The 25807-nt window shown below is 40.8% G+C and overlaps 8 protein-coding genes across 12 annotated transcripts; 4 read left to right on the top strand and 4 right to left on the bottom strand.

Annotated features, from left to right (window-relative positions):
* Positions 1 to 632: 632 nt before the first annotated feature.
* Positions 633 to 2208, top strand: LOC6575521 (transcription factor SPT20 homolog). Its single transcript, XM_002001494.4, has 3 exons — positions 633 to 831; positions 885 to 1569; positions 1887 to 2208. The coding sequence occupies exons 1-3, from the start codon at positions 817 to 819 to the stop codon at positions 2090 to 2092; spliced, it is 906 nt and encodes a 301-aa protein (XP_002001530.3). The 5' UTR covers positions 633 to 816; the 3' UTR covers positions 2093 to 2208.
* Positions 2209 to 4085: 1877 nt separating this feature from the next.
* LOC6575520 (transcription factor SPT20 homolog) lies at positions 4086 to 5305 on the bottom strand. Its single transcript, XM_002001493.4, has 2 exons — positions 5282 to 5305; positions 4086 to 5218 (listed from the first exon to the last, which is right to left on the bottom strand). Exons 1-2 carry the CDS (start codon positions 5303 to 5305, stop codon positions 4124 to 4126), a joined length of 1119 nt encoding a protein of 372 aa, XP_002001529.1. The 3' UTR covers positions 4086 to 4123.
* Positions 5306 to 7527: 2222 nt separating this feature from the next.
* Positions 7528 to 8250, bottom strand: LOC6575519. Its single transcript, XM_002001492.3, has one exon. It carries the CDS (start codon positions 8248 to 8250, stop codon positions 7528 to 7530), a length of 723 nt encoding a protein of 240 aa, XP_002001528.1.
* A 1614-nt stretch (positions 8251 to 9864) lies between these two features.
* LOC6575518 lies at positions 9865 to 10294 on the top strand. The gene is made up of 2 exons (XM_002001491.4): positions 9865 to 9968; positions 10027 to 10294. The coding sequence occupies exons 1-2, from the start codon at positions 9954 to 9956 to the stop codon at positions 10255 to 10257; spliced, it is 246 nt and encodes an 81-aa protein (XP_002001527.1). The 5' UTR covers positions 9865 to 9953; the 3' UTR covers positions 10258 to 10294.
* A 100-nt stretch (positions 10295 to 10394) lies between these two features.
* LOC6575517 (serine protease snake) lies at positions 10395 to 12337 on the top strand. Its single transcript, XM_002001490.4, has 5 exons — positions 10395 to 10769; positions 10824 to 10939; positions 11177 to 11286; positions 11378 to 11542; positions 11851 to 12337. Exons 1-5 carry the CDS (start codon positions 10451 to 10453, stop codon positions 12287 to 12289), a joined length of 1149 nt encoding a protein of 382 aa, XP_002001526.1. The 5' UTR covers positions 10395 to 10450; the 3' UTR covers positions 12290 to 12337.
* Positions 12338 to 12406: 69 nt separating this feature from the next.
* LOC6575516 (gelsolin) lies at positions 12407 to 21418 on the bottom strand. Of its 5 annotated transcripts, none has more exons than XM_015168055.3 (8): positions 21311 to 21418; positions 19308 to 19516; positions 18488 to 18683; positions 17398 to 17472; positions 14904 to 15099; positions 13134 to 14845; positions 12913 to 13038; positions 12407 to 12663 (listed from the first exon to the last, which is right to left on the bottom strand). In XM_015168055.3, exons 2-8 carry the CDS (start codon positions 19349 to 19351, stop codon positions 12637 to 12639), a joined length of 2376 nt encoding a protein of 791 aa, XP_015023541.1. In that variant the 5' UTR covers positions 19352 to 19516; positions 21311 to 21418; the 3' UTR covers positions 12407 to 12636. The 5 variants fall into 5 exon arrangements, with proteins under 5 accessions (XP_015023541.1, XP_015023540.1, XP_015023539.1 ...); XM_015168054.3 differs by having other exon boundaries at positions 12407 to 12696; positions 21311 to 21417; XM_015168053.3 differs by having other exon boundaries at positions 12407 to 12696; positions 18488 to 18680; positions 21311 to 21417.
* A 483-nt stretch (positions 21419 to 21901) lies between these two features.
* LOC26528578 (ATP-dependent RNA helicase abstrakt) lies at positions 21902 to 23963 on the bottom strand. The gene has a single exon (XM_015168052.3). The coding sequence runs from the start codon at positions 23866 to 23868 to the stop codon at positions 22009 to 22011; it is 1860 nt and encodes a 619-aa protein (XP_015023538.1). The 5' UTR covers positions 23869 to 23963; the 3' UTR covers positions 21902 to 22008.
* Positions 23964 to 24239: 276 nt separating this feature from the next.
* LOC6575515 (pre-mRNA-splicing factor RBM22) lies at positions 24240 to 25729 on the top strand. Its single transcript, XM_002001488.4, has one exon. It carries the CDS (start codon positions 24355 to 24357, stop codon positions 25639 to 25641), a length of 1287 nt encoding a protein of 428 aa, XP_002001524.1. The 5' UTR covers positions 24240 to 24354; the 3' UTR covers positions 25642 to 25729.
* The last annotated feature ends 78 nt before the right edge of the window (positions 25730 to 25807 follow it).

Below are 25807 nucleotides of genomic sequence, written 5' to 3'. Positions count from 1 at the left end.
AAAAACAAATCCCCCAACGTTGGTCAGCGAAATTGAATTGTGTATGGGGCCCTAAACAATGAATATGCTAATTCATATATGACTTCCGGCGAGTCGGATTGTATGCGTGTATGCATAAGCCCCAAAATATATTGTCTGGCAGATGACGCAGCCAATTGCCTGTGTGAGAGTATTGTCTAGTATTGTGGAGAGAGTAAGTACTAAAGACTGTGTCTCAAGGTTACTCAAAAGAAAACTGGTATGAGTGATAGAGGCGACTGATAGACTCTTAGGTGGCCTGTAAAAAGTCTTTAAGCCTTCTATATTATCCGCGTAACGCAAAGCGGTACTACGTTGTATGTCAGCTTTCAATTGTATGTCATCTTGGATATCCGACAGACGAATTGAGCTTTTCTGGTATCTCTTTAACATAGTTTATATTAAACATGTTTCGAGCAATTTTAATGCAAACATAGACAAACGCTGTTAGATTTCAACCCGGCCACTTTCAGTTGCTCAGCAGTATAATACCCCCAAATTTTTTAATGCCTACAGGGTATTACAAAGGTAAGTTTCTTCAATGGCGCTTGTGAGATCTGTTGGCTCCGCTCTTAGTGGAATTTGTTGTGGTCTCTGATGGTTTCAGTTTCATTTGAACTCTGCTTCGTCGCTCATCAAGCCAAGCAGCAGCAGCTCGATCATCATCACAATAGATTTGGGTATCCGCTTTATAAGTGACAGCCGACCACTGATTAGCATTTAGTTGGTATCTGTTAGCCGAGAGACCCGGTGCTGCTCTTCAAAACCCAACCTTCAGTCGAACGAACTCGAGCCGAAATGCGCACGTTTATTGTAAGATATTGGACTCAGTCCACGTAAGCTTGATTTCTCATGTGTTTACCTAGGTTATGTGCCTCTTGGGCGTGTCGCTGGCCAAGCCGCAAGGATACAATTACCAGGCGGGACGCATACCCGGCTTAGCGGGTCTGCAGCAGCAACAGCAAGGTGCAAGCCTGGATGAGCAACGGCTCCTGCAGCAGGCGCTGGAGGCACCCAAAGTTCAGCAACTACTGAGTACACAGCCGACACAGAGCCAGCAAGTCTTCCAACAGCCCCTGATTCTCCAGCAACCACAGCCGCAGCAGCAGCAGCAGCAGATCTTCCAGCAACCTCAGCAGCAACACCAAATTTTCCAGCAACAGGCCACAAACTTTGGTTACAATCAACTGGCGCAACAGCAGGCCTACAGCCCAGTCGTCTCCAAGGATATCTATGTGCATGTGCCACCCGCCGAGGAGCCCGAAGAGCGTTATCCGCAGCCCGTGCTGCCTGTAGGTCCACCTCGTAAGCATTACCGCATTGTGTTCATCAAGGCACCCACACCCAGTGTCAGTAAGGCAGCTGTGCGTGTTCAGCAGGCTCCTGTGGAGGAAAAGACCATCATCTATGTGCTGACAAAGAAACCTGATCCTCTCGAGCTGCAAACAGCCATTGAAGAGGCAGCGCCCAAACCCATAAGCAAACCAGAAGTCTTCTTTATAAAGTACAAAACGCAGGAGGAAGCGGCGCATGCGCAACGCACCATACAAGGTAAGTCCACAACTTTGCATAAGGCCGAGACCTTGCAGTTCACATTTTGAGCCCCCAGAAATGTTTGAAGATTTGTGAGAGTTGGAGGTCAACCTGTATGGTTTACTCATTACGGGTTTTATGCTCGTTTGTGCACTGCTAAAAACGGAAGATTGGTCAACTCGTGTGATCAGCACGAGTGTGCGTGCATCTTTTGGGGCACGTCTCTTACACATACATATGTACTTTAGATAGCAAGGAGATTAATGAAAATGTCTATCATAAACATAAAAGCGTACTACGCAATCGATTCTCAAATGGTTTTTATGATTTTCCAGCTCAATATGATCAGCTGGGCGGCACTACGCAAGTATCTGATGAGGGTGTGGCACCGGTAACATCGGTCATCGGATCCCTGGACAATCAGAGTGGACGTGTCTCAGTTGCTGGAGTCGGAACAGCTGGAACTGGTTCCATGACCTCCATAGGGGGTCTGACAGGCACCATACCCAACAAATATTTGCCCGCCCATTTGCGGACATAGAAAATTGACTGAAATGAAAAGAATCGTTATTGTTGTAGTTAACTAAGTAAGAAATTGTTATCATGTATGTATGTGTATATATATCTAGCTAAATAAACATACCCCTTCTTCTCCGACCTTTAAGTGTGTCTTTCACAACTTTTCCCATTAACACAGCCAATTTGACAAAGGCGAGCACGAATTGAATTCAGAGAAAAAAGACGAACTCATTTATGCCTCTGTATTGCCACATTTGTTTAGCCGGTCGGGAAAACCGGTCGGAGCGATTAGCATTTGATTAGTCTTGCATAACTGCCATCTACATATGCATAATGAAGCCACTGACCAATATCTTGATTACGAATGCAGCCGCTAAGTGGTCACTCACTCTTGACGATCCTCATATAAAAACACATAAGATATATATATATATATATATGTGAGCGAACATTCCAAATTTATTACCTATATGATAAGGGAGTATATATGTTATATTTAAAATGATTAAATTATGATCGTAGCTCAGTTCATTAAGATATTCATTTCGTCTTTTGATTGGTATTACAAAATTTCTTAAACCAGGAAACACATTTTCTTGCAATGTGGAAGGTCTATCCAAAACAGAAATTGTTGAAGCTAAAGCAGTAAGTAATATAAATATAGATAATGTAAGTACGTATGAGTCGAATCATAGGGTAGAATCTTTTATTGCTTTTACTCTTTTCAAGGCCCGAAAGTAAATGATAAATAAATATCCCTATCAATCTCTTGGAAAAATATGTTGATTTAGCAGTTAAGCTTATAACAATCTTAATTATTTAATTTATTATACCCTGAACCCATTGAATATGGGAAATCAGGGTATAATGGTTTTGTGAAAAGTATGTAACAGGCAGAAGGAATCATCGCAGAGCCCATAAATTATATATATTCTTGATCAGGACGACGAGCTGAGTCGATATAGCCCTGTCCGTCTGTCCGTCCGTCCGTATGAGCAAAAGGATCTCAGAAGATATAAGAGCTAATGAGCTGAAATTTGGCATGCATACTCGTGTATACCATAGGCAGTACAAGTTTGCTTTATTTTTTCGATAGCTCGTCTGATAACTTTTTTATCGAGAATAATCGAAATATCGACATTGTTTTTTCAGCTTAATTTGAACACTTTTAGACCTGGAGACTTCAAATTTGCTTTGTATATAAAGTTAATAGATACAAAGATTTTGTAATTTACAGATTTTGGATACCACGCCCCCTTCGCCGCCAATTTGTAAAAAAGGTATTTCAAGTACTAGAGACTTGTGCTTTGGAATGTACACACATTTTAGCCATATGATTACGCTCTAAGTTTCATTAAGATCGTAAGTCTACAAAAGAAATTATTCAACAAATAAATTCTCATTATATTGCCCACATTACAGTGCAGCCCAAGCGCAGCCGCTGCTTACTGCGCAGTTAGCAGAGCGCGTGCTTATAAGTGCATGTGTATGTATGTGTGCATAAAAGAAGTCCAGAATGATTAGAATATTAGTTTCGAGGGTTCAGGGTATCTCCTAGTCGAGCAGTCTCGACTGGAGCCTTCTTACTTGTTTATAGTAAGATAGGTAGTAAGTATTATAATTATATTATTAATTAACAGACAAGGCTGTATGTTAATATTTTATAAGAATTAGGACTCTAACTTAGTGATTGGAAGAAGATATGTTAGTTACAAGTAAATGTTATTACAATGTTAAGTTGGAGCTATGCAGAACACCTTTCAGAGTCCAGCTATACTGATTGCTGAAGACCTCAACGTTTCAGCATGATGCTTTCATGCATATGCAAAAATCAACTCAGTTAATTTTATTTATCTATATAGTAATATATTTCGATGTCTTTTTCTGTGCACGACAAAACCTATATCTGTATAATATATAATCATGACTTGAATTTGTATTTCTGGTTAAAATATATATTTGTTTTGATGTGAATATTGAATTGACAATAAATTAGAATTAACTACAATCGGGCGATTCTTTAAGCTGAATACATGAAATGCGTTAGGGATGCTTATTTAGTTTTGGCTGGGATGTAGCGCTTGGATGGCACGTTGACGCCAAAGCTTGTTCCCGTTGACACCGAAGAGGTCTGTAGACCGCCCTGGATGCCAATATTACCCCCACCGATCGATGGCAAAAATGAGTTCGGCTGCTGGACGATTCCCTGACCATTTTGGACAACTGTCTGAGTCTGCGTATGATGAAGTTGGTGGTGCTGCTGCTGGATAGACTGGGGGACAATGTTGCCCAGGTTGAGGGAGCCAGTGCCCGAGAAGCTGGTGATGGGAGCCACGCCCTCATCGGAAATGTGTGTGGCACCGCCCAAAGCATCGTATTGCGCTTGAATTTCTTGTTGGGCGCGCTGGGCCTCCTCAGAGGTCTTGTACTTGATGAAGTACACCTCTGGTTTGTGTACCTTGGGCTCGGTCTGGGCCAGCTGCAGATGCTGATGGATCTCATTGATATCGGGCTTCTTGGACAGTACATAAATGACGGTCTTCTCCTCGTTGCTGGCCTGGGCACGTTTTAAAACTGCAGCCGTGTGCTTCAGATTCTGTGTGGGTGCCTTGATGAACACAATGCGATAGTTCTTACGAATGGGCGTGTTATCCAATTGCGGTGACGACTGCAGCTCCTCAGTGTCATCGGGAGCTGAGTGAATGTAGATGTCTTTCGTCACGATCGAGGGGCGCTGTACGTACTGCGACTGCACGAACTGCTGCTGGGGCTGAGACACAATCTGTGGCTGTGGCGGATTCAGGACCTGTTGCTGTTGATAGTTCTGCACAAACTGCTGTTGCTGCTGCTGAGGCTGAACAGGAATGGAGGGCACAAATTGTTGCTGCTGCGGCTGCTGGAAGACCTGCGGCTGCTGAGGCTGCGGCTGCTGGGGCAGCGGCTGGGGTAACGGCTGCGGGGCCTGAATCACATTATTAATCACAGGTGAGATGGGCTGTGAGAGGGACTGCTGGCCGGACACACTGTATATTCCACTAGTAGAAAGCGGCGTCTGCGGACGCAGATTGCCAACTGGCAGAATCGGCGTATTTTGCTGATATTTGTAGCCCTGTGGAGCAGCGACGACGAGCGCCACGCAAGACAAGCACTGCAAATATATACAGATATTCCGATTTAAATAGCATTTGACTCCTAGAAGCATGCGACTTACCACTAGAAAGCTGAACCGTTTCATTTTGGTAAACTGAACTTCTGCTCGAACAGTTTGAGCTCAACTGATGCCCCAACAGATCACCAGCAAAGGTTTTTATAAGATGCTCTTCCTCACCGTCGGCTGGGCATAAAATTATTCAATCTATTGTCCAGCTCCAGCTCCATCTACATAGTTGGCAAATCACGGAACCATATTCGGAAATATTCAGATGAGCGCATTAGAGCTGCATCTCGCATAGTCAACTGTTATATAACGATATCCAACTTGATATTTAAATTTGTATAATCACATAATATTTCAACAAGCGATGCGGAATTAATGCGAAATATTATTGGTTAATACGACACATCAATGTATCAAACACTACCCCCTCAAAAAGAAAGTCATTTCATATGCATATGCAGCTGTCCAAGCCCAGTCCCAGACCCAGGCCCAAGCCCAAGCTGAAGCCCACAGACCCAAAACGTTTACTGATGGGCAAATTAGTAGTTCGTTGAGTTGTTCGGAGCAAACTTTATGCATAATTTAGTTCAGCCCCAAAAAAATAGACACAAGTTAACCAAGTGATAAAAAAAAAAACTATGTAAACAAATTTTTGTTTTCGAAGAAAGCATTTTATGGTTCCAAGTCTACACATTTATTTTCTTCTCATTTCTGGTTTGGCATGCCTTAACTTGTTGGTCTACTTCATTTTAATTTGAATTTTTTACACAACCCCTTGGGTGTCGTTAGCTTTCGAAATGTATAACATAACAAAGGCCCAAACTGTCATTGTCTTTCATTATGCTAATCAATTCAGCATCCAAATGCGTGATAGTAGATGCCCGCAGATAAAGCTCGTGTAATAATTATTTACAATTTGTTGTGTCTTCTGAAAAATAATAAATCACGCATGAGGTATGTGGGCGGAGAAAAGTATAAAATGCATAATTCACGATTAAATGTGGCATAAGATTTAAATCTTAATTAATACTAAATGTAGCATTCGATTTGACTAATATTGTTTTACAATAATGCATATTTTTATACCCTGAACCCATTTTCAATGGGAAATCAAGGTATAATGGTTTTGTTGAAATGTATGTAACAGGCAGAAGGAGGCGTGGCAGACCCCATAATATATATTATATATTCTTGACCAGGGCGACGAGCGGAGTCGATTTAGCTCTGTCCGTCTGTCCCTCCATCCGTCTCTCCGTCTGTCCGTATGTTTGAACGCGTCGATCTCAGAAGATATAAGAGCTAGAGACTTGAAATTTTTTTTTCCTAGGTCCGTGTATAGCACGCGCATATCAAGTTTTGCTTTAAATATCGATAAATTGCCCCGTTAATTTGTTATCCTACATCTTTAAAGCTAGAGTCTCCAAATTTTATATGTATACTTATATGAATTTTATACAATTTCGCTTTTTGTTTAATTTACTCCCCACCCGTATATTCACCCCCTCACCAGCATATTTGTAAAAGACGTATTTCAAATACTAGAGACTTGTGCTTTGGCAAATGCATGCATATCTATGTTATAATCTGAAAGTTTCATGAAGATCGTCCATCGATAAGAAAAGTTATTAAGCAATTAAGTTCCCATAGTAAGCCCACACGAATGTCTGTGTGTGTGCGTGTATGTGTGCATATGCGAATAATTATTGAAATATCAGTTGTTCGAAGGGTTCAGGGGATCTCGTAGTCGAGCAGTCTCGACTAGAGCTTTCTTACTCGTTTCTTTTTTTTAGCTCATGATATCTTGGTAAAAACGCGTATACAGTTATAATCATTTGTTATTAACTCACCAGCGTTAACGTCAGTGTAAATTCTTAACTTTACTACAACGACGTCTTGACAGATATCATATCATTTCCAATTAAGATTGTTCACATATAACTTCTTTGTATGTAATATTAAGATTCTTCACTAGAGCATTTTACCTGTTTAGTATGCAGCCCTGCTTATAGTCGTGTCACAACTGATTCATCCGACAATTTGGCAAAAAGCTAAGTTTCACCAAAATCCAATTTGATTTTGGGTAAGATAAACGACGTTGATGACAGTCGAGTCTCGAATTGTTGGGATCGCCAATCTGTAAGCTACTATGCGACTTTGAGCTAACTCAATTCAGCATAGGCAACAGTCGCGTGCCAAAATATTATCCCTAGAAGCATAAACTAGACACTTGCAAATTATGTTTGAAAAACTAAATTATATTTGTTAGAAATATTTACTAGCTATGATTTTGTTGCTTAAATCTAAAACCTACGACTTGGTGGCAAGTACGCGCTATTCGAGGGCAGCTCGGCTGCAGTTAATCCAACAGCCCCTGTTCCGCTCTTTGTGGCAAAGTCCAAGACGGGAGATGAGGAGCCGGCATTATGATTGGTCGAGCGGCCGGGGAGCGAATCGTATTGGGCTTGGATAACACGTTGAGCATTCTCAGCATCGCTGGGAGTGCGATACTTGACGAAGTGCACCTCTGGTTTGTTGTTAGTCTGGAGCTTGATGTGGTTCAGTTTGTTGGCCAACTCATTGACATCGGCCTGTTTGTTCAGCACATAGATGGCTGTGCGATCATCTGAGGCGGAGGAAGCCAATTGTAGTGCAGCATGCTCCAGACCCGTATTTTCGGGACCCTTAATGAAGAGAACGCGCAGATTCCTCCTCAGACTATTCGCGATCTGATCGTTGATGGGACCATTGTCGAACTCCTGTTCCGGTGCACTGTATGTGTAGAATTCCTTGTTAAACTCGTTGACCTGGAGTATGGGCTCTGACAACTGGGCCGAGCCACCATGCACAAGACCGCCATCAGAGGTGGCGATCAATCCGCCACGCCTATCGCCAGAATGGGATTGGGGTGAATAATCATATTGGCCTCGAGCAACGGCAATGAAGCATAGCATCTGCAGCATGGGTTGATTGACTAAGCCGTTTCTTACAAAGATCATATATGGACTTACCAGAAAAGCGCGCATCTTGAGCCTGGGCTAGTAGGTTTTTCTTGCCAATGGAGTATGAACGTGTTGGGCAGCTGTTGAGCTGTGTCTGTGTGCCAATTGCAAGTCTAGCCTTTATTTATATAGAGGCTCAGATGCATCCGATCCCATTTTTGGCTGCAAGACATGCAAATGCGCTACATGAGGCAACAGTACAGCATTAACTGCCCCCCATATTCCAATTAAAATACCAAACGCTCTTTAATTGGAACATATAGCTTTGAATGAAAAATAGCGGCTTCATCGGCTTTAATAAGTCGGAAAATATGTAAATGTATTCAAATTACGTCGCGGTCTTTAATTTGACCTACAGATTTGTGGGTTTGCCCAACTTGCAACCCGCATGGAATGCGACATTTTGTCGGCATTGCATTTCGTCTGGATTCATCTGAGACAAATCGGTCGATGAATTGCTTAAAGTTGTATATCAAATTTGCATAATGGGAAATTTACCAAAGTTCCAAATAACTTAAATACCAGACCAGATGAGCACACTTAAGTTATTAAGCACAATATATTTCTTTTCTAGCATAAAACAGAATAGGCTATGACTTTAATTGAAGGATATCAAGAAAATAAATAAGCCCAGACACCTGGATTTTAAAACTCTCAATTTTATATTGTGCCTGCAAGTATGCAACAGTCTTACAATACCTTTTTGTATACCTCTAATGAAATTTTTTTTTTTATACCCTGAACCCATTGAAAATGGGAAATCAGTCCCATTTTGGCGCAATAATGGATTTTAAAACTCTCAATTTTATATTGTGCCTGCAAGTATGCAACAGTCTTACAATACCTTTTTGTATACCTCTAATGAAATTTTTTTTTTTATACCCTGAACCCATTGAAAATGGGAAATCAGTCCCATTTTGGCGCAATAATCTGTTTATTAATTTTCACCTTATTAGTGAGTGACATTTTACTAAAATTTTCTTCTAAATTCTTTATTTTTATCTTTCCAGCAACTTCTCTTTTAGTAATATTGCCCATATTTTATTTAAATTTACATATCAAAAAAACTCGCTAAATGATCTCACTTTCCCACAAAACGATCTCATTTTCGTTTGAACACAAAAGCACGCCAAAATGTTTTTTTTTTTTTTTTTTTTTTTATTTATTTTATTTATTTATTTTTTTTTTTTCATAAAAATAATCTTAAAATATCAGTGCCTTATAAGCAAGTAACAGTTCTCCATTCGGGATTGAGCGACTAGCTGATGGCCTATAAACACCCGAAGTTGGATAAGGAAATTTCATATTCCGCTTTCATGTCCATGTGAATAAACACATATAAACCCAAATAAGATCATATAAAATAAAGAAGATCAACAGTTTTTGAGATCATATTCATACATAAAACATATGGGTATACTACCAGATTTGAATCAGTGAGGGCATTAAGTAAGGAGTCCGACTTGCGATTACTAGAAAAATTCAGCGGTTGATATTGTCTCGTCTGCTCGTGTGGCCGACCGGCTGTGGATTATGTTAAACAAATAAAGTTTAAAAACTCGTTTCGGTATTATTTCAAGTCGCTCAAGTTCAGATAGTTGCAAATTATAATTTGATTATGAATAGCACGATAATACAAAATTACAATAGTATTTTATTTTGTGGGCTATAAAAAGGCTTGTGAATAGGCACGCGCGTTTTAGTTTAGCTCAAGGAATCGGGGCAAAATGAAGACTGTTTGCGTAAGTACTTCTGAATTTAATATTTCTAGAAATATTTAAATCTCAACATGTTATTCAGTTGCTTGTGTTGTTCGCCCTGCTGGCTGTAGTCTGTGCTGCCCCGGCACCCGCAGCCTCTCCCGATGAGCCCACTGTATCCATTTTGCGATATAGGAACGATCAGGAACTGGAGTATATACAGCGTGCCATAATTGCGCAATACGAAGGTCGACTTGGCGGCACCACACAGATTCATGCACCACGCACCGCAAGTGTCGTCAATACCCAGACCCTCGGCATCCACATTTAAATACCGATAAGTTTAATAAATTACAAATTGCTGTGAATATTCGGTAATAATTTACTGATAAGGTGATAAGGCGCAGCCTCACCGCGTCTCCGATCGTCAGGGCTTCAGTCGCGCCTTACCACTTCAAGTGTAAACAACCCAAAAATTATTTGTATATATAAATTTATATTATTTGTATATATAAATTTATATAATGCGTCGCTTGCTGGCACTTTTATCGGCTGCTCTGTTTTGTTTGGCTGGAGGCCAGCGATTGCCCAAGAATCAGCCGATGTTCTTTCCCAAGGAACAGGACATTGTCTTTCCAGATAACAAGCAGTACAATACACCATTCAAAATCAGTGACTTTTACTATAATAGTAAGCTAAACAATAAGCTCGACCTTCCAATGCCGCCGCAGCGTGAACTCAACCCAACTCGCTTCAGGCCGGGGCAACCGTTTCCACCTCCGCCAAATGGGCGACGATACAAGAAAAGGCGCACGGGGCAGAATAAACGCCTCTGCGAGCGCAGTGAGTTCTTTTCACAGTTCTCTCTCATCCAATGACTGAAATCTTCTTATCAAGAGTACTCCGAGTATGTTGAGCGAATCTTTCCCAACGATACGGGTGTCTCGGAAGACGCAAATGACGAAGATTTCGATGGCCGCGTTCTTGCCCGGCCTGGTGAATACCCCCATATGGTAAGCTGATAATAAACTATTGTACACTCCGAGAAAACATCAAAGGTTATGAGCTCAAGCAAAAGTGTCAAGTGCTGGCCAACCTAGGAACGGATTAGTTGTATATCTCTTTATTCCGTTTATTCAAAACCTACGCTCAATTCAGTATATATGTACATAAGTACAACATTTTTCTCTGAGTGTAGCTTCCCATTATCGTAAGTGACCCGCATAAAACCGGAACATTTATTTTGACAGGCGGCTGTCGGCTTTCAGACTAACTCCGACAAAATCGATTACAAGTGTGGAGGCAGTTTGATAAGCGAGAATTTCGTATTGACGGCGGCCCATTGCACCGAGGTGGACGGGTGAGTGCCGAGTCAAGAGGACGCGTTGTCGAGAGCGAGTGCTGAGTCGATGATTCTCTGATTGCATCCGGAACATTTAACATTTTTGTAGAGATGCGCCGAAATGGGTTCGCATCGGTGGACTGAATCTTATGATCGATGAGGTTACGGTTGAGCCTCAGAACTTCGACATCGAGAACATCTTCAACCATCCCGATTACAGAGTTGAATCATATTATAATGATATAGCACTGCTTAAGCTGTCGAATAATGTAATGTGAGTATTCACGGATTTTCGAAAATTCATATCCAATTGTTTATTTGAACTAAGTGAATGAGTTACAGGTTGATGCAAAAAGTTGATAAAATATAGGTATATATAGTAGATAATAGTAGTAGATAGACACAAGTATATTACGAATACTTGGAAGTAATAGGTAGTAGTAGTTAGTCGAAGCAGTACAAAGTAGACGCGTTAGGTAAGAGTAGCAGATAATAATATTACTACTGCTAATTTACAGTTGTGTAAAATAGGAATAGATACTCTTGGAATTCAAATCAACATAAATTAATGGTTTCTTTCAGACTAAGTGAGTTCGTTCGCCCCATCCGGCTGTGGGTGGATAAGGAGATACCTACTTCAATTGCATTCGCCATGGGCTATGGCTCGACTAGCTTTAGCAAGGCCATGACATATCGCCTGACCCATCTAAATGCGACCATAGTACCCAACGATGAGTGCACCCGGGATCTGCCTGTGTTTGCTGAAACTCCCAATGGCATTATAGACAGTCAGATCTGCGCGCAGGATTTCCTTCAAAATCGGGACACCTGTCAGGGCGACTCGGGCGGTCCGCTACAGCTTAATTTGCCTGGTCGCAGACGCAGCCTAATTCATTATCATCTTATAGGAATCACCTCCTTTGGCGTATTCTGTCGCAGCAGCTACCCAAGTGTATATACGCGTGTGTATTCGTTCTTAGACTGGATCGAAAATATTACATGGGGTATGCCGCAAAACTGAACGTCACTGAATCATAAATTATGTATCACAGACTGCAGCTAACAATAGCTGAGCAATGCAAATATGTAGAAGATATTCTAGAATATGTTCATGTATTTCTTAAAATAAAATTAAAACTTACAAGAAAAAAAATAGAACATTTATTACCCACAAAAATTGGAAAGCGCATGGAATACATAAAACAGGCCAATGAAAGTGTACTACGATTAGGAATTTGAGTACAAAACTCTTACATGTAATACAAACAATTAATTGCAAAATATATTTTATATATTCTGTATTTTTTTAAGGGAAAAACGAAAGAAAATTTTTGTTTAAGTTTGCTGAGTATTCTAGCCGAGGGAGTATTAGACCTCATTGTTGGCATCCAGAACCTGACGTTTGATGTCCTCATAGGAAGGCAGGGTCTACAAAGGGAAACACAATTCAAAATGCATTCAAAGGTAGTAGAAGAAATTGTTAAATGATATATGATTTATAAGCATTAGGCGCTGAAATACTCACGTACAGTATTCAGTGGAGTATTTGATATCAGACATGCGAAAACGGAATTATGAAAAGCAGGCGATTATTATGTTTCAATGTGAAGAGCAACGAATTGATTTCATTAGAGTTTTACCAACCTGCCAGTAGTTGTCGTCCCAAGAGGGGAACATGCGTTTGAAGACGCGAGGCTCTTGACTCTGGGTCACCCGAATAATGCTAACAGTGTCCACGGTGCGGGCGGTGGGCTCCAAGCTGATGTAACGCTATAATCGAATGGATAAAGTGGGTCATTAAGGAACTTTTACAAAGATTGCAGTAACTGGAGACCTAATTTTGGCTGTGTTGAACACTATTTTACCTTTGCCATGTCCAGTATCCTGCCATTCTCCTCGGCTGTGGCGCCGGTGCCGACCCACATATAGATCTCATCGCCAGCATCCAACAGCATGACATCATCCGTGTCGAGATCCTCCTGCTGGTAGTCGGCGACCTCCTCGACCTTAGTACGTCCAGCGCGTGTCAGACGGCAGTGGAATAACCGTGGCTCGAGCAGTGGTGGAGTTTGATCGTCCAGGCTACGGTCGTACTGACCCTCGCCGTTCAGATCTTCCCAGAAGTCGTCGGGCTCAGCTCCCTCCTCGATTAACTCCAGCTCCGCATCCTTCCAGTAGTTCGCAAAGCGTAACGTCGCCGCCTCCTTCTCAAAGTTAGAAGCACCCAGTCCTTGCCAAATGAAAACCTTGTGCGTCTTGGTGGAAGCTAGAGCAAACGCGTCTCCAGAAGCCAGCGAAGAGCTATCAGCAGGCACTTCGCTTGCGTGGATATCGCTCTCGACCGTGCCGCGAATGCGAAACAGCTGCGCTGACATAGGCAATGCCGTATAGGAAGTCAACAGCTTGCCCTTGAAGATCTTGTAGAAGTGACGAGGCTCATGGCCCTGTGTGGTGCGCACCAACAAAGCATTCTGTTCGACGGCCAAGGCCATTCCATCCTCGAATGCACGCTCCTTAACAGCCGCATTGGCCTTGGCACCCTGCCAGACATAAACAATTGCGCCCTTGTCACCATTGTTGGCCTCATAGTTGTAAGTAAGCACGTAGGAGCCGAAACCTAGCAGCGGCAGCTCCTCCTCGAAAGGCACGTGGTTGCGGAGCACCTCGTTGCTACCCGCCTTGGACACATACTGGGTAATATCTTTGATGCTGTTCTGGCCATGATCGGGCATGAAGCCGATGGCGCGACCACCGCTTTTCTTCAACTTCTGCACGACAGCATCGATCTCATCCACATCGAGAGACTCATCCGAGCCGATGTCTAAAGCGGAGCGTATTAGACGGGTATGAGACATACCCACATCGCGCCATGTGTCGAAATATTGCTTGAATGGAGCCGACTCGGCGCCCTCGACAATGCGATGAATCTGGGTCCAAGCTGGGTATTTTTTGGTGCGCAAGAACTCTTGTGCCTTAGCCATGGCGTCGGACTTTTCTTTGGGAGTAGCGCCACGTCCCACCCACACAAAAATGCCGGAGCCAGTGTCCAAAATGAAGCAATCGCGCGTATCCAGCATGGCTTGACGTAGTGGCTTCTGAGCAATGGTATCCACTTGGAGATTACCACTGGCATCGGACACCTTGTATAGTGTGACTGCGGCAGCATCTGTGCGCTCGAAAGCACCATCCTCATCAGCGGACGACTCCTCAGGAACCTGGTCGGCTGAGCCAGAGCCTAACACGTCGAAGAACTGCTGCTTATCCATCTCCGTGCTGAACTCATCGATGATCTGCACACGGGCGCGTCCATTGTGATCCTGATCCCTGATCTGGTTAGCTGCGCTAATAGCTTTCAGCTTTTCCACGCGCTTGGCCTGGGCACCCACGTAGACATAGATGTCATTGCCAGCATCCAGAATGAAGCAATCACCCTTGTTCATCGAGGAGACTGAGAGATTTACCTGCCGCACGCGCACATTACGCTTGCCCTTCACCTGGAACAGGCGCTTCTCGCCCTGGGCATTTGTCTGCACGTGCTTGAATCCGGTGCCAACGCCACCCTGTTCATACCGCACACCTGGACAGTGGAAAAGAGTTCTTCAAAAAATCATCTTGACAACCTACACAATATTTACCGTTCTTGAAGTAGCTGAGGAACAACTGTGATTCGTGATCCTGCACCTCGCGATGCTGCACGGGACCTCCATTGAGGATATCGTCTAATTGCACTGTCAAAATAGCCGCAGCTCCAGCCTCATCAGTGGATGTCTCCGAGCCCAGCCAGAAGTGCACATCCCATGTGAGTTGCTTGTCCTTCGGGTTCTGCTTGGTCTACGAATTTAATTGTAGCAAGTAAAGTTTTAATATTATTATTATTATATATCGTAATTATCTATAAAAAAAAACAAGTAAGAAAGCTCTAGTCGAGACTGCTCGACTACGAGATCCCCTGAACCCTTGGAGCAATAGATATTTCAATACTTTTTCGCGACTTTCAGCTTACACAAGAAACACGCACACACACACACACACTAACGTACGCACACTCAGGTATACATACACACACACGCATACAGACACACATACACACACACACGCATACAGACACAAACGCATACACACACACACATACACACACACATACACAAACACATACACAAACACATACACATACAAGCAACCACGCATAAACACGCATGGGCTGCAGTGTGCGCTTACTATGAGAACTTAATTGTTTAATAACTTTTTTTATAGACGTACGATCTTCATGAAACTTTTAGATTATGATTATAACATGAATATGCACGTAATTGCCAAAGCACAAGTCTCTAGTATTTGAAATACGCTTTTTACAAAAGTGAGGGTGAGGGGGTGAATTTAGAGGTGGGGGGTAAATTTTAACAAAAACCGAAATTGTATAAATTGCATAAAAGCATACATTAAAAATTTGGAGACTCTAGCAATAAAGGTGTAAAAGATATAATTTTATAACTGGGTTTCGATGAGGTTTTTTATCGATAAAAAAAGATCGAGATGAGTTATCGATTTTTAATGATAAACTTGATATGCGCGCTGTAATTACGGACATTTTAAAAAAATTTGAAGTCTCTAGCTCTTATATCTTCTGAAATCGACGCGTTCATACATACGGACAGACGGACAGACGGACAGACGGACAGACGGACAGACAGACGGACAGGGCCAAACCAACTCAGCTCGTCACCCTGATCAAGAATATATATACTTTGTGGGGTCTGCCACGCCTCCTTCTCCCTGTTACATACATTTCAACAAAACCATTATACCCTGATTTCCCATTGAAAATGGGTTCAGGGTATAAAAAGATCTTCACTATGTAAGTTCACAAAGGACTTATTGTTAGTCATAAGTCAATTATAATGAGGCTTTTTAATTATTATACCCTGAACCCATTTTCAATGGGAAATCAGGGTATAATGGTTTTGTTGAAATGTATGTAACAAGCAGAAGGAGGCGTGGCAGACCCCATAAAGTATATATATTCTTGATCAGGGCGACGAGCTGAGTTGATTTGGCCCTGTTCGTCTGTCTGTCCGTCCGTCTGTCCGTATGTATGAACGCGTCGATTTCAGAAGATATAAGAGCTAGAGACTTGAAATTTTTTTTTAAATGTCCGTAATTACAGCGCGCATATCAAGTTTATCGCTAAAAATCGATAACTCATCCCGATCTTTTTTTTATCGATAAAAAACCTTATCGAAAACCAGTAATAAAATTATATCTCCACTACTCTGCAAATTTTTTATGCATACTAATATGCAATTTATGCAATTTCGGTTTTTGTTAAAATTTACCCCCCACCCCCATATCCACCCCCTCATCCTCACTTTTGTAAAAAGCGACTTGAGCTTTGGCAAATACATGCATATCCATGTTGTAATCATAATCTGAAAATTTCATGAAGATCGTATGTCCACAAAAAAAGTTATAAAACAATTAAGTTCTCATAGTAAGCCAACACTGCAGCCCATGCGTGTTTATGCGTAGGTGCTTGTGTGTGTATGTGTTTGTGTATGTGTGTGTGTATGTGTGTGTGTATGCGTTTGTGTGTGTATGTGTTTGTGTATTTGTTTGTGTATGTGTGTGTGTATGTGTGTGTGTATATGCGTTTGTGTGTGTATGCGTGCGTGGGTGTGTGTGTGTGTGTGCGTATTTCTTGTGTAAGCTGAAAGACGCGAAAAATTATTGAAATATCTATTGCTCCAAGGGTTCAGGAGATCTCGTAGTCGAGCAGTCTCGACTATAGCTTTCTTACTTGTTTTATTATTAAAGTGAATCATAAATTGAGATCAAAATACGACAAGTGAATAAAACAACAAAAATAAAAGGCAGCAAAAATGATTCATTATAGATAATTACATTAACAAATCTTCTTTTAATTGGTTAAAATTTTTAGTAACACGAATTCAACATAGGAGATAGCATACCCTATTATAATTATTTTTATTTTTAAATTTCATACACAATTTATTTCAAATGTTAATATTATTCAACTTATTCTCATATTATTCTCATATAAAAAGAATATATTTTCATATATTTGTCATTATTGCACTATTATTATTCTTTGTATTTTTATATTTTACTTACATTCAGAATTATGAAGGAATCTCCAGTGTAAAATTTGCCATAGTTGTTTGGGGGATACGGCACAGGCTCGAAATTCTAGAACACCAAAATTGCACAGACATGAGTATATAAAAGAATATGTACATATGTATATATATATGTATATATATATTAATGTTCTATTTCGGGTGCTAGAACAGTCAAAATAATTATTTGAAAAAAGAAAAAATGAAATCAATATAAACAAAGGCAAAATAATACAAAAACAAACATAAGGAAAAGTTGTTGCCATTTGCCAGCAGGAGCTAATAAATTATGCTGCTTCTGAGTAAATTAACACACACTGGTCGTATTGACAGCACAGACAAATACAGTGAAGCTTCGCTGGCCAAACATGTGTTGTTCATATTGCGTGCCAGTGAATAGAAACCAGCATCAGACACCAGTCAACAATTCCTTTAATGCAAACACGTGTGTATATATGTATGTATTTGTGCGTCTCTATAAGTAAGTGTGTGTATGTGTGTGTGTACTAGCACTTTGCATGCCAATGGCCACAGCTGCCGCTGAGGCGCCGCTCGCTGAGCAACGCATTCGTGCGTGGGTGTCGAACTTTCCCCCAAACGATGTAAACATGCAGCGGCAACAACTCTTTATATACTCTTCCCTCGCATATGCAGTGTATAAAAGTGAAATTTCAAGCGTATTCTAAGACACCTATACACGATAGAAGACTATATATGCCAAACTTACCGATAATAAAAGATTAAGTACATTTAAATATAGAATATTTCCTCATCTGAATTTTCCGTTTTTTCATATATTGGGTCGTTCCCTAAGTATTTTCGTTTTATTTTCTTTTCTTCGGTGAAATTCAAACATTATTATTAGACATTGAGAATACACTTGTTTAATGGCCTAGCTATGTTACATGAAATGTTCTATTTGATTTCTCATAAATATAAATATTAATATTACAAACTTCGCTAGAAATTTAATGGTCAGATATGCGAAAATGTTCATAGTACTTTTTTTTTATAAATAAATGTATAAATAAATAAATAATTAAATGTTCCTGATACTTTTTTTTTAAATATATAAATATACTTACTTCAATGCGCCAGATCTCTAGGCCAGGTGCACGACCGGCATTGGCAAAAGCTGGATGCATGATGCGTCTGGCTGGTTGCTTGTTGGTGCCACTAGAGGGTTGAACGTCAGCAGTTGGGACAGGGAACGCGGGCCGAGTGTTGAATGTGCCGGCTGAGCTGAATCTCGTAGAAATGCCGATGAACACGACCAAACTGCTAAAAGTGAAAATTTGTAATTCAGTTTCTATTATTCAACTGAATGCCTTTTTCAGGCAACAAGTTGACCTATCTAGCTGAGCTGGACTGTCACAGGTTTTAATGTCAGTGAGTCATAACCATAAAAGGTTGTTCAAACGCGGAGAGTCTCACTTGTCGTTTGATGTACTGTACTCGAAAAACTGGCCTAACATATACATAGTTGACAAGCATGAGAGCATGAACAATTGATATTCTTTTAATGAACGCGCTCGCGGCCTATGAGTAATACACTATTTGCACTATTTATTTACCTAAAAAGGTAATCTATGAGAGTTGTCTAATAAAACTTATAATATTAAATCAGTCAACAAATGAAGACGTCGTTAAAACTTCGATTCAAAGTGACTATTATTAGAACAATAAACTCTAAAATTTTTGGCACTTTTAGATCAGAATTTCAGTCTGATAAACATGCAGAAAATCTGATTAAGACTTACAATTTTGTATATGTATAAATTGCGTTATTTATGAGCTCGCGCCGTATAAGTAATATTTGCACTAGTTAATAGCTTTTTTCACACTTTGCTCTGCTCTATTCAAAACTGGGAGCTTATTAGCTAGCGAACCACTCGCTTGCATTACCTGCAGATGACTGCCAGATGACGGGCGGCGCTTCGCTTTGCCATTTCGTGGTGGCGTTGGCTTCTGGGCGATGGAGCGAGCGACAGGGGATGAGGCTACTCGCTGAGCGCCTTTGTTTATTGTTGCTTGATATATATAAGTATATATGCGCTTCCCAACTTAAACACAGAAGATTGTTCGCTAGATAAGAGATGAAAAGAGAGAATGAACTGTGAATGAGAAAGAACAACAGGTTATTAAAGCATTGATAAAAACATGAGACATACACATTACTTGATATGAAAGGCACCTTACTCCAGGTCAAACAAATTAAATTCACGAGATTTCTTTATCATGATATCTATATAATAATAATAATTTATTATCTGTACAATAAATCAAATGAAATAATTTTCAATATTTAAATATACACTCTGATATAGACTAAAATATTATTATATTATTATATATTATATACCAGAGCATTGATAATATCATATACAATATATAACATATTTATATATGAAAAGAATACTAATATTTAGTGTTATTAAACATGTGACAAATAGGGCAAAAAAAATATATAGCAATATATTAAAAATATACGGTGTTGAAATAAGAACCGGTTCAGGATTCCCACAGACTTCCTTTAACTGATGTTCGTAAGCTTGATTTCATTTTTTCAGCATTAAGCAAGCTTAAACATTTTGTGGTGCTCAGATAACAACTAAAACGCGTCACGTACGTTTTACTTTTTTATTTTCTAATTTTAATTTTAAGTAATTAAGTTTGCAACATGACGACATGTGGGTCTCGTATGATATCACGATTAAAGAAATAGCACCATCGGCAAGCCCTTTTCTCTTTTCTCAACTGGCTCACGAGCTTTATAAACATTATACATATTTATGTATATACATTTATGATTTATGATAAGCGACAATGCTCACATTGTTTATTTGCCTTATTCATGTATTTTCTCTGTGATTTTCAAGTTCGACCTGTTATTGGACAATCTGTGTACATATATATTGTAGTATATATAAATGCGACGTGTTTTGAATTTCAACTAGCTCTTAATATGTATTCCAAGTGTTGTAGATCAAGCACACGTCATCTTCTTTAACAATTGTTAACTACAATGGATAGAAAAGAAACAACACAAAAAGAACTCACAAATTCATGTTTAACAACTCATTAACAAATTGTACTTCAAAACTCGTTAACTCATAAATAAATATTTACTTCAATATATATGCATTTTAAAATAGACAAGAAGTACAGCGTTTTAATGTTATGTTAATGTGATAAATATAAACAATAATTGGTAAATAATATTACTTCCTCTTATCTGTGTACATAAAATTACACATAGAATATATAATGGTTACAAAAAGCGTAGTTCTTGAAATAAGCATTTAAATGCAGCCCTTTGCAATGAGCCAAATTCAATAGAAAATACAAAATTTTAATTAAATATTCTCAAATGAGGGGACAAATATATATGTATATATTATTCAAATATATCTTTAGGTCCTCGAGATACTAATCCTTTGCAGTTTCTAATTTTATTATACTTCTTGGATTGCTTATTTTGCTTTGCTTTTTCGTAAAAGACTTGAGTTACATACACATATGTATATATAGATATGTGTATATACATATAAGTCACTATTACGCATTTGAAGGCTTTAACCCAAGATAAGCTCAGCTCACAGCAGTTGATAACCCTAATCAGTAAAACATATAATATAATGATACACTCTATACCACATAAGCATGTATGTATATACACAAGTACAATCAAATGATTTGATTTTGCGAGCCACAGGTTATCAATTGGCGTTTCATGCTTTTAAGTCATTCATATGAAGTATATCATGTACATACAATATTAAATTATATAGTTTCTTATTTTGTATATTTATCTAAAATTCACACAATTTTAAGCAGAGCAGCTTATCTATTCACGCTATCAAGACAACCAAACATATACATATACACTAAGTAAATAAATCACTTACGCTTCTCTGTCAACGAGATGAACTGAAAGCTTCCAGGCTTTGGAAGCAACTAAACAAAATCGCGACACTCGTATGTAGTGATCGAAGCAACGCAGCTTGAGACACTGAACGAAACTGAACAATTGTCGTAGACTTTATAAAAGGCCGCTAGAAAGCAAAGCGAAATCAAGCACAGTCGCTCTCTCCGGTTTGATAAGACAGACGATCAGATAGTGGGAGCTTGGCTCAGAATAAGTACAATTCGCAAAACATAACTGTAAACAATTGAAAATCACAATTTAAGCTTTCTTAGAAACCAGGTTAGAGATCACAGAGAATACCCAGCTTTTAATTCTGCGAACCTAAGTCCAACTAAGCTTTATTACACTGTTTAACAGGTGACAGATTTTCATATGCAAAGAGCAGTGCATTAAATTCTAAAATTTTACCTAATTTGTAAAATACCCTAACTATTTTGAAAGCTTAACTAATTCGTTGATATAAAATTATTATTATACCCTGAACCCATTGAAAATGGGAAATCAGAGTATAATGGTTTATTGAAAAGTATTTTTTTGACTCAAATTGTTTTTCATTTAGATGAATTTAATGTTTACTCATGAATTTTTCTTATTTTGTAAAATAGTGTAAATATTGTATTTTCTTAAAATAATTCTGTAGAATGGTTGTCTTGTTATTTAGATGCTATTTTTTACATTTTAGTAATCGGCAGCCGTATTAGACAAATAGTCGCGCCTGCCAATATTCGAGGCTTGTTTGCTTTGCACCGCCTCCAATTTAGGGCATTCGGTTATACGATGGCCAAGACCACCGCAGTAGCTGCAGCCATGCGAGTCGCCCAGATCCAAATGCTGATGCTCCGCCTCAGGCGCCAGTTCGTCAAGAAAGTCGGGTACCTCCTGCTTGGCTTCAAGGAGAAGGTGCTTCAAATCCAGTAGTACAGATTGCTCGGTTATCTTGTTGATCAGTGTAGTCGCCAATCCCTTAGTATTAGAGCGACCTGTGCGACCAATGCGATGCACATAGTTTTCAATATCGTCGGGCATATCGTAATTGATCACATGCTGAACATTGGGAAAATCTAGACCTTTGGAGGCCACGTCTGTGGCAACAAGAACATCTTTTTTGCCCACACGATATGCGTCGACAGCACGTGAACGCTCTTCCTGATCCTTGCCGCCGTGTATGGCCACAGCCTCGACACCCTTGAGCAGTAGATATTCGTGTATAGTGTCTACGTCTTGTTTCTTCTCGGCAAAGATAAGTACTGGAGGAGCCGTCTTTTGCAGGCATTCCAGCAGGTAGACCACTTTGGCTTCCTGCTTCACATACTCTACTTGCTGGGTGACATTCATCGAGGCGGCACCAGCACGTCCTACATTGATTGTCACTGGTTTGACGAGCGCAGAGCGCGCAAAGTTCTGAATCTTCTTGGGCATTGTGGCAGAGAAGAGCAGCGTCTGCCGCTGACCCTTAAAGAACGAGAATATAGTACGCACATCCTCCTCGAAGCCCATGTCAATCATGCGATCCGCCTCGTCCATGCACAGATACCGACACATGTCCAATGTAAGTATTTTCTTGTCCAGCATGTCCATGAGTCGCCCAGGAGTGGCCACCACAATGTGCACTCCACGCGATATCACGTCTAGTGCCTCGGATACGGGTAGTCCGCCCATAGCCAGGCAGGACCGAATCTCAGGCATACCGCACAGCTGCAGATGCTTACTGTAATGTTGAATGATTTCGTGCGTCTGTTTGGCCAGTTCACGTGACGGACATATGATGAGACCATATGGACCCTCGTTGCGTTCGAAGGGCAGACGGAATTCCTGTTCCAGGGCAAACATTACAATCGGCAACACAAACACCAGCGTTTTGCCAGAGCCCGTGAAGGCAATGCCAATCAAATCGCGGCCAGCAAGTACAGTTGGCAGACCCTGTACTTGTATGGGCGTTGGTTTCTTTATTCCCTTGACAGCCAGACCATTGAGAATGCCCTTGTGAAACTTCATCTCGCGAAAGCTGCGAATGGGAGGGCTAACATTTTCGCCTTCCACCAAGATTCTCAGCTGCTTACGTATAGCCTGCCGCTCCGACTCGGGCATGGCTTCTATATAGCGCGGTGGCCTCCATGATGTCTTAATCGGTTCTTCATACTGTATACCCTTAGCCAATTCCGCTACACCCATCAGTGCCTTCTGCTGCGCAATGCTCTCCATGATCTTTTCCTCCTCTCGAAGCTGCTTCTCCACGGCGCTCAACTTTTTGGCTTCCGCTATTTTTTTCAGCTCTGTATGCTGGTCCAGCAAACTGATGTTGTATTTGCGACCCCAAGTCTCTGGATCCTGGGCCCCTTGTGCATCATCTTCGTTTTCATTTTCGCTAGAAGATTTGGGATGTGTTGTTTCTGTGGCCAATTGAACGATGCGGCCTAGTTTCATCAAATGTTGCTTTTTCCGTTCTTTAACAGGTACGTAGGGCACATAATTGTCTTCCTTCTCTTCTTCATCAGACGATTTGGAGTTACGTCTGTAACGTTTTATGGATGTACTCATATTTATTTATTTACATGAACGGAATCTTTAGTATTGTTTTCTGCTCTGAATCCAAACGTTTCCGACAGCAGGGTGCTGCCACATGGAGCAAATCGATAAGCTCAAAATTTTAATATCAGCAGATTGGCAGCACCATAATATTTTAAATTTTTGCGCTGCCAGACCGTTGATGATTTGATATATCTGCGGAACAATGAGTTTAGTAGTTTATTTATTCGGTTGGCACAATTTTTAAGCAGTGCAACTAAAGTTTTGTGAGTAATACATTTAACACAACTACAGTACTATAAATATAAAATTGGTCAGTGGTTTTACCCAGCTGTCAGCGAGCGTTACCTCTGGCTAAGTCGATATATATCGAGCTATCATTGCAAATTATCGAGAAATAATTTACTTCTTAGACGTCAACTCGAACTTATTACGAACCCAGTTGCAAACTGAGCAGTGTAATTTTGTATAGTAATTGAGTGAATATTCGTCGTCATCATGTCTATGTCAAAGACGACAAATACATATAATCGGCAGAATTGGGAGGATGCCGAATTCCCAATCCTCTGCCAGACCTGCCTGGGTGATAATCCATACGTGCGCATGATCAAGGAACGCTTCGGCAAGGAATGCAAAATCTGCACCCGACCTTTTACCATATTCCGTTGGTGCCCAGGTGCGCGAATGCGCTTTAAGAAGACTGAAGTCTGTCAAACGTGTGCCCGGTTGAAGAACGTGTGCCAGACGTGTCTGCTGGATTTGGAGTATGGTTTGCCCATCCAGGTGCGCGACGCAGCATTAAAAGTGGCAGACAATATGCCACAGAGTGATGTCAATAAGGAGTACTACATACAGAACATTGATGCCCAGCTCCAGGATGGAGATGGTACTGAAGCAGCTGGTACCGTAGGACGCTCATTGGCTGCAAACGAAATGCTATCGAAACTGGCACGTACAGCGCCTTATTATAAAAGGAATAGGCCTCACATCTGCTCTTTCTGGGTGAAGGGCGAATGCAAACGTGGAGAGGAGTGTCCCTATCGGCATGACAAGCCCAACGAGCCGGACGATCCTCTATGTGAGCAGAACATTAAAGACCGATACTACGGACGCAACGATCCCGTTGCCGAGAAGATAATGAAGCGTGCCGCTTCATTACCCACGCTGGAGCCGCCGGAAGATCGCAATATAACAACACTTTACGTTGGCAATTTACCTGAAGAAATCACTGAGCCGGAAATACGTGATCAATTCTATCAGTATGGAGAGATACGTTCCATTGCGCTTGTGCCGCGCCAGCAGTGCTCTTTTGTCCAATACACCAAACGCAATGCCGCCGAGTTAGCTGCTGAGCGCACCTTTAACAAACTGGTAATTCAGGGTCGCAAGGTTAGCATAAAGTGGGCCCATTCTCAGGCCAAGCAGAGCACCGCCGCCAAGACAGATCGCCGTTTCGATGTTGCAGGCATACCACCGCCGAGTGCTAAGCCAAACGACTACTTCAATCTACGCCAGGAACAAATAAATGTCATGCCGGCAGGTATGAAGCTTCATCAGCTGCCTTCCAATCTGGTGCCGGCCTCTGCATACCAGATGTACGCCCAACCTACTTTTGCAGCGCCCTACAGTGGACTCCCAAGCAGCGGTAATAGTGGAGCTGCTTTGGCCCCAAATAGCACAACCACAAGTACCTCTGGTGTGAATCTCGATTCGATTCCACCACCGCCTGGACAAATGCCGTATCCCAGCCAGGATGCTAGTCGCATGGGCGCCATAAAGAAATAATATTCATTTTATACCAATATAACATGTAGCTAATGCTACCCCTATAAAACAAATAAAAGGACGTCTTAAATAAAAAAAGTTAATATTGTCTTCCATTTGAACTAGCTTTGAGATCGATCATGTATTCTAATTGACTATGAACGAAACCACCCATTTCCTTTATAGA

This window comes from Drosophila mojavensis, unplaced genomic scaffold, assembly GCF_018153725.1.
Source record: "Drosophila mojavensis isolate 15081-1352.22 unplaced genomic scaffold, ASM1815372v1 contig_231, whole genome shotgun sequence".
NCBI lineage: Eukaryota > Metazoa > Arthropoda > Insecta > Diptera > Drosophilidae > Drosophila > Drosophila mojavensis.
This window is presented reverse-complemented; position numbering and strand designations above follow the sequence as displayed.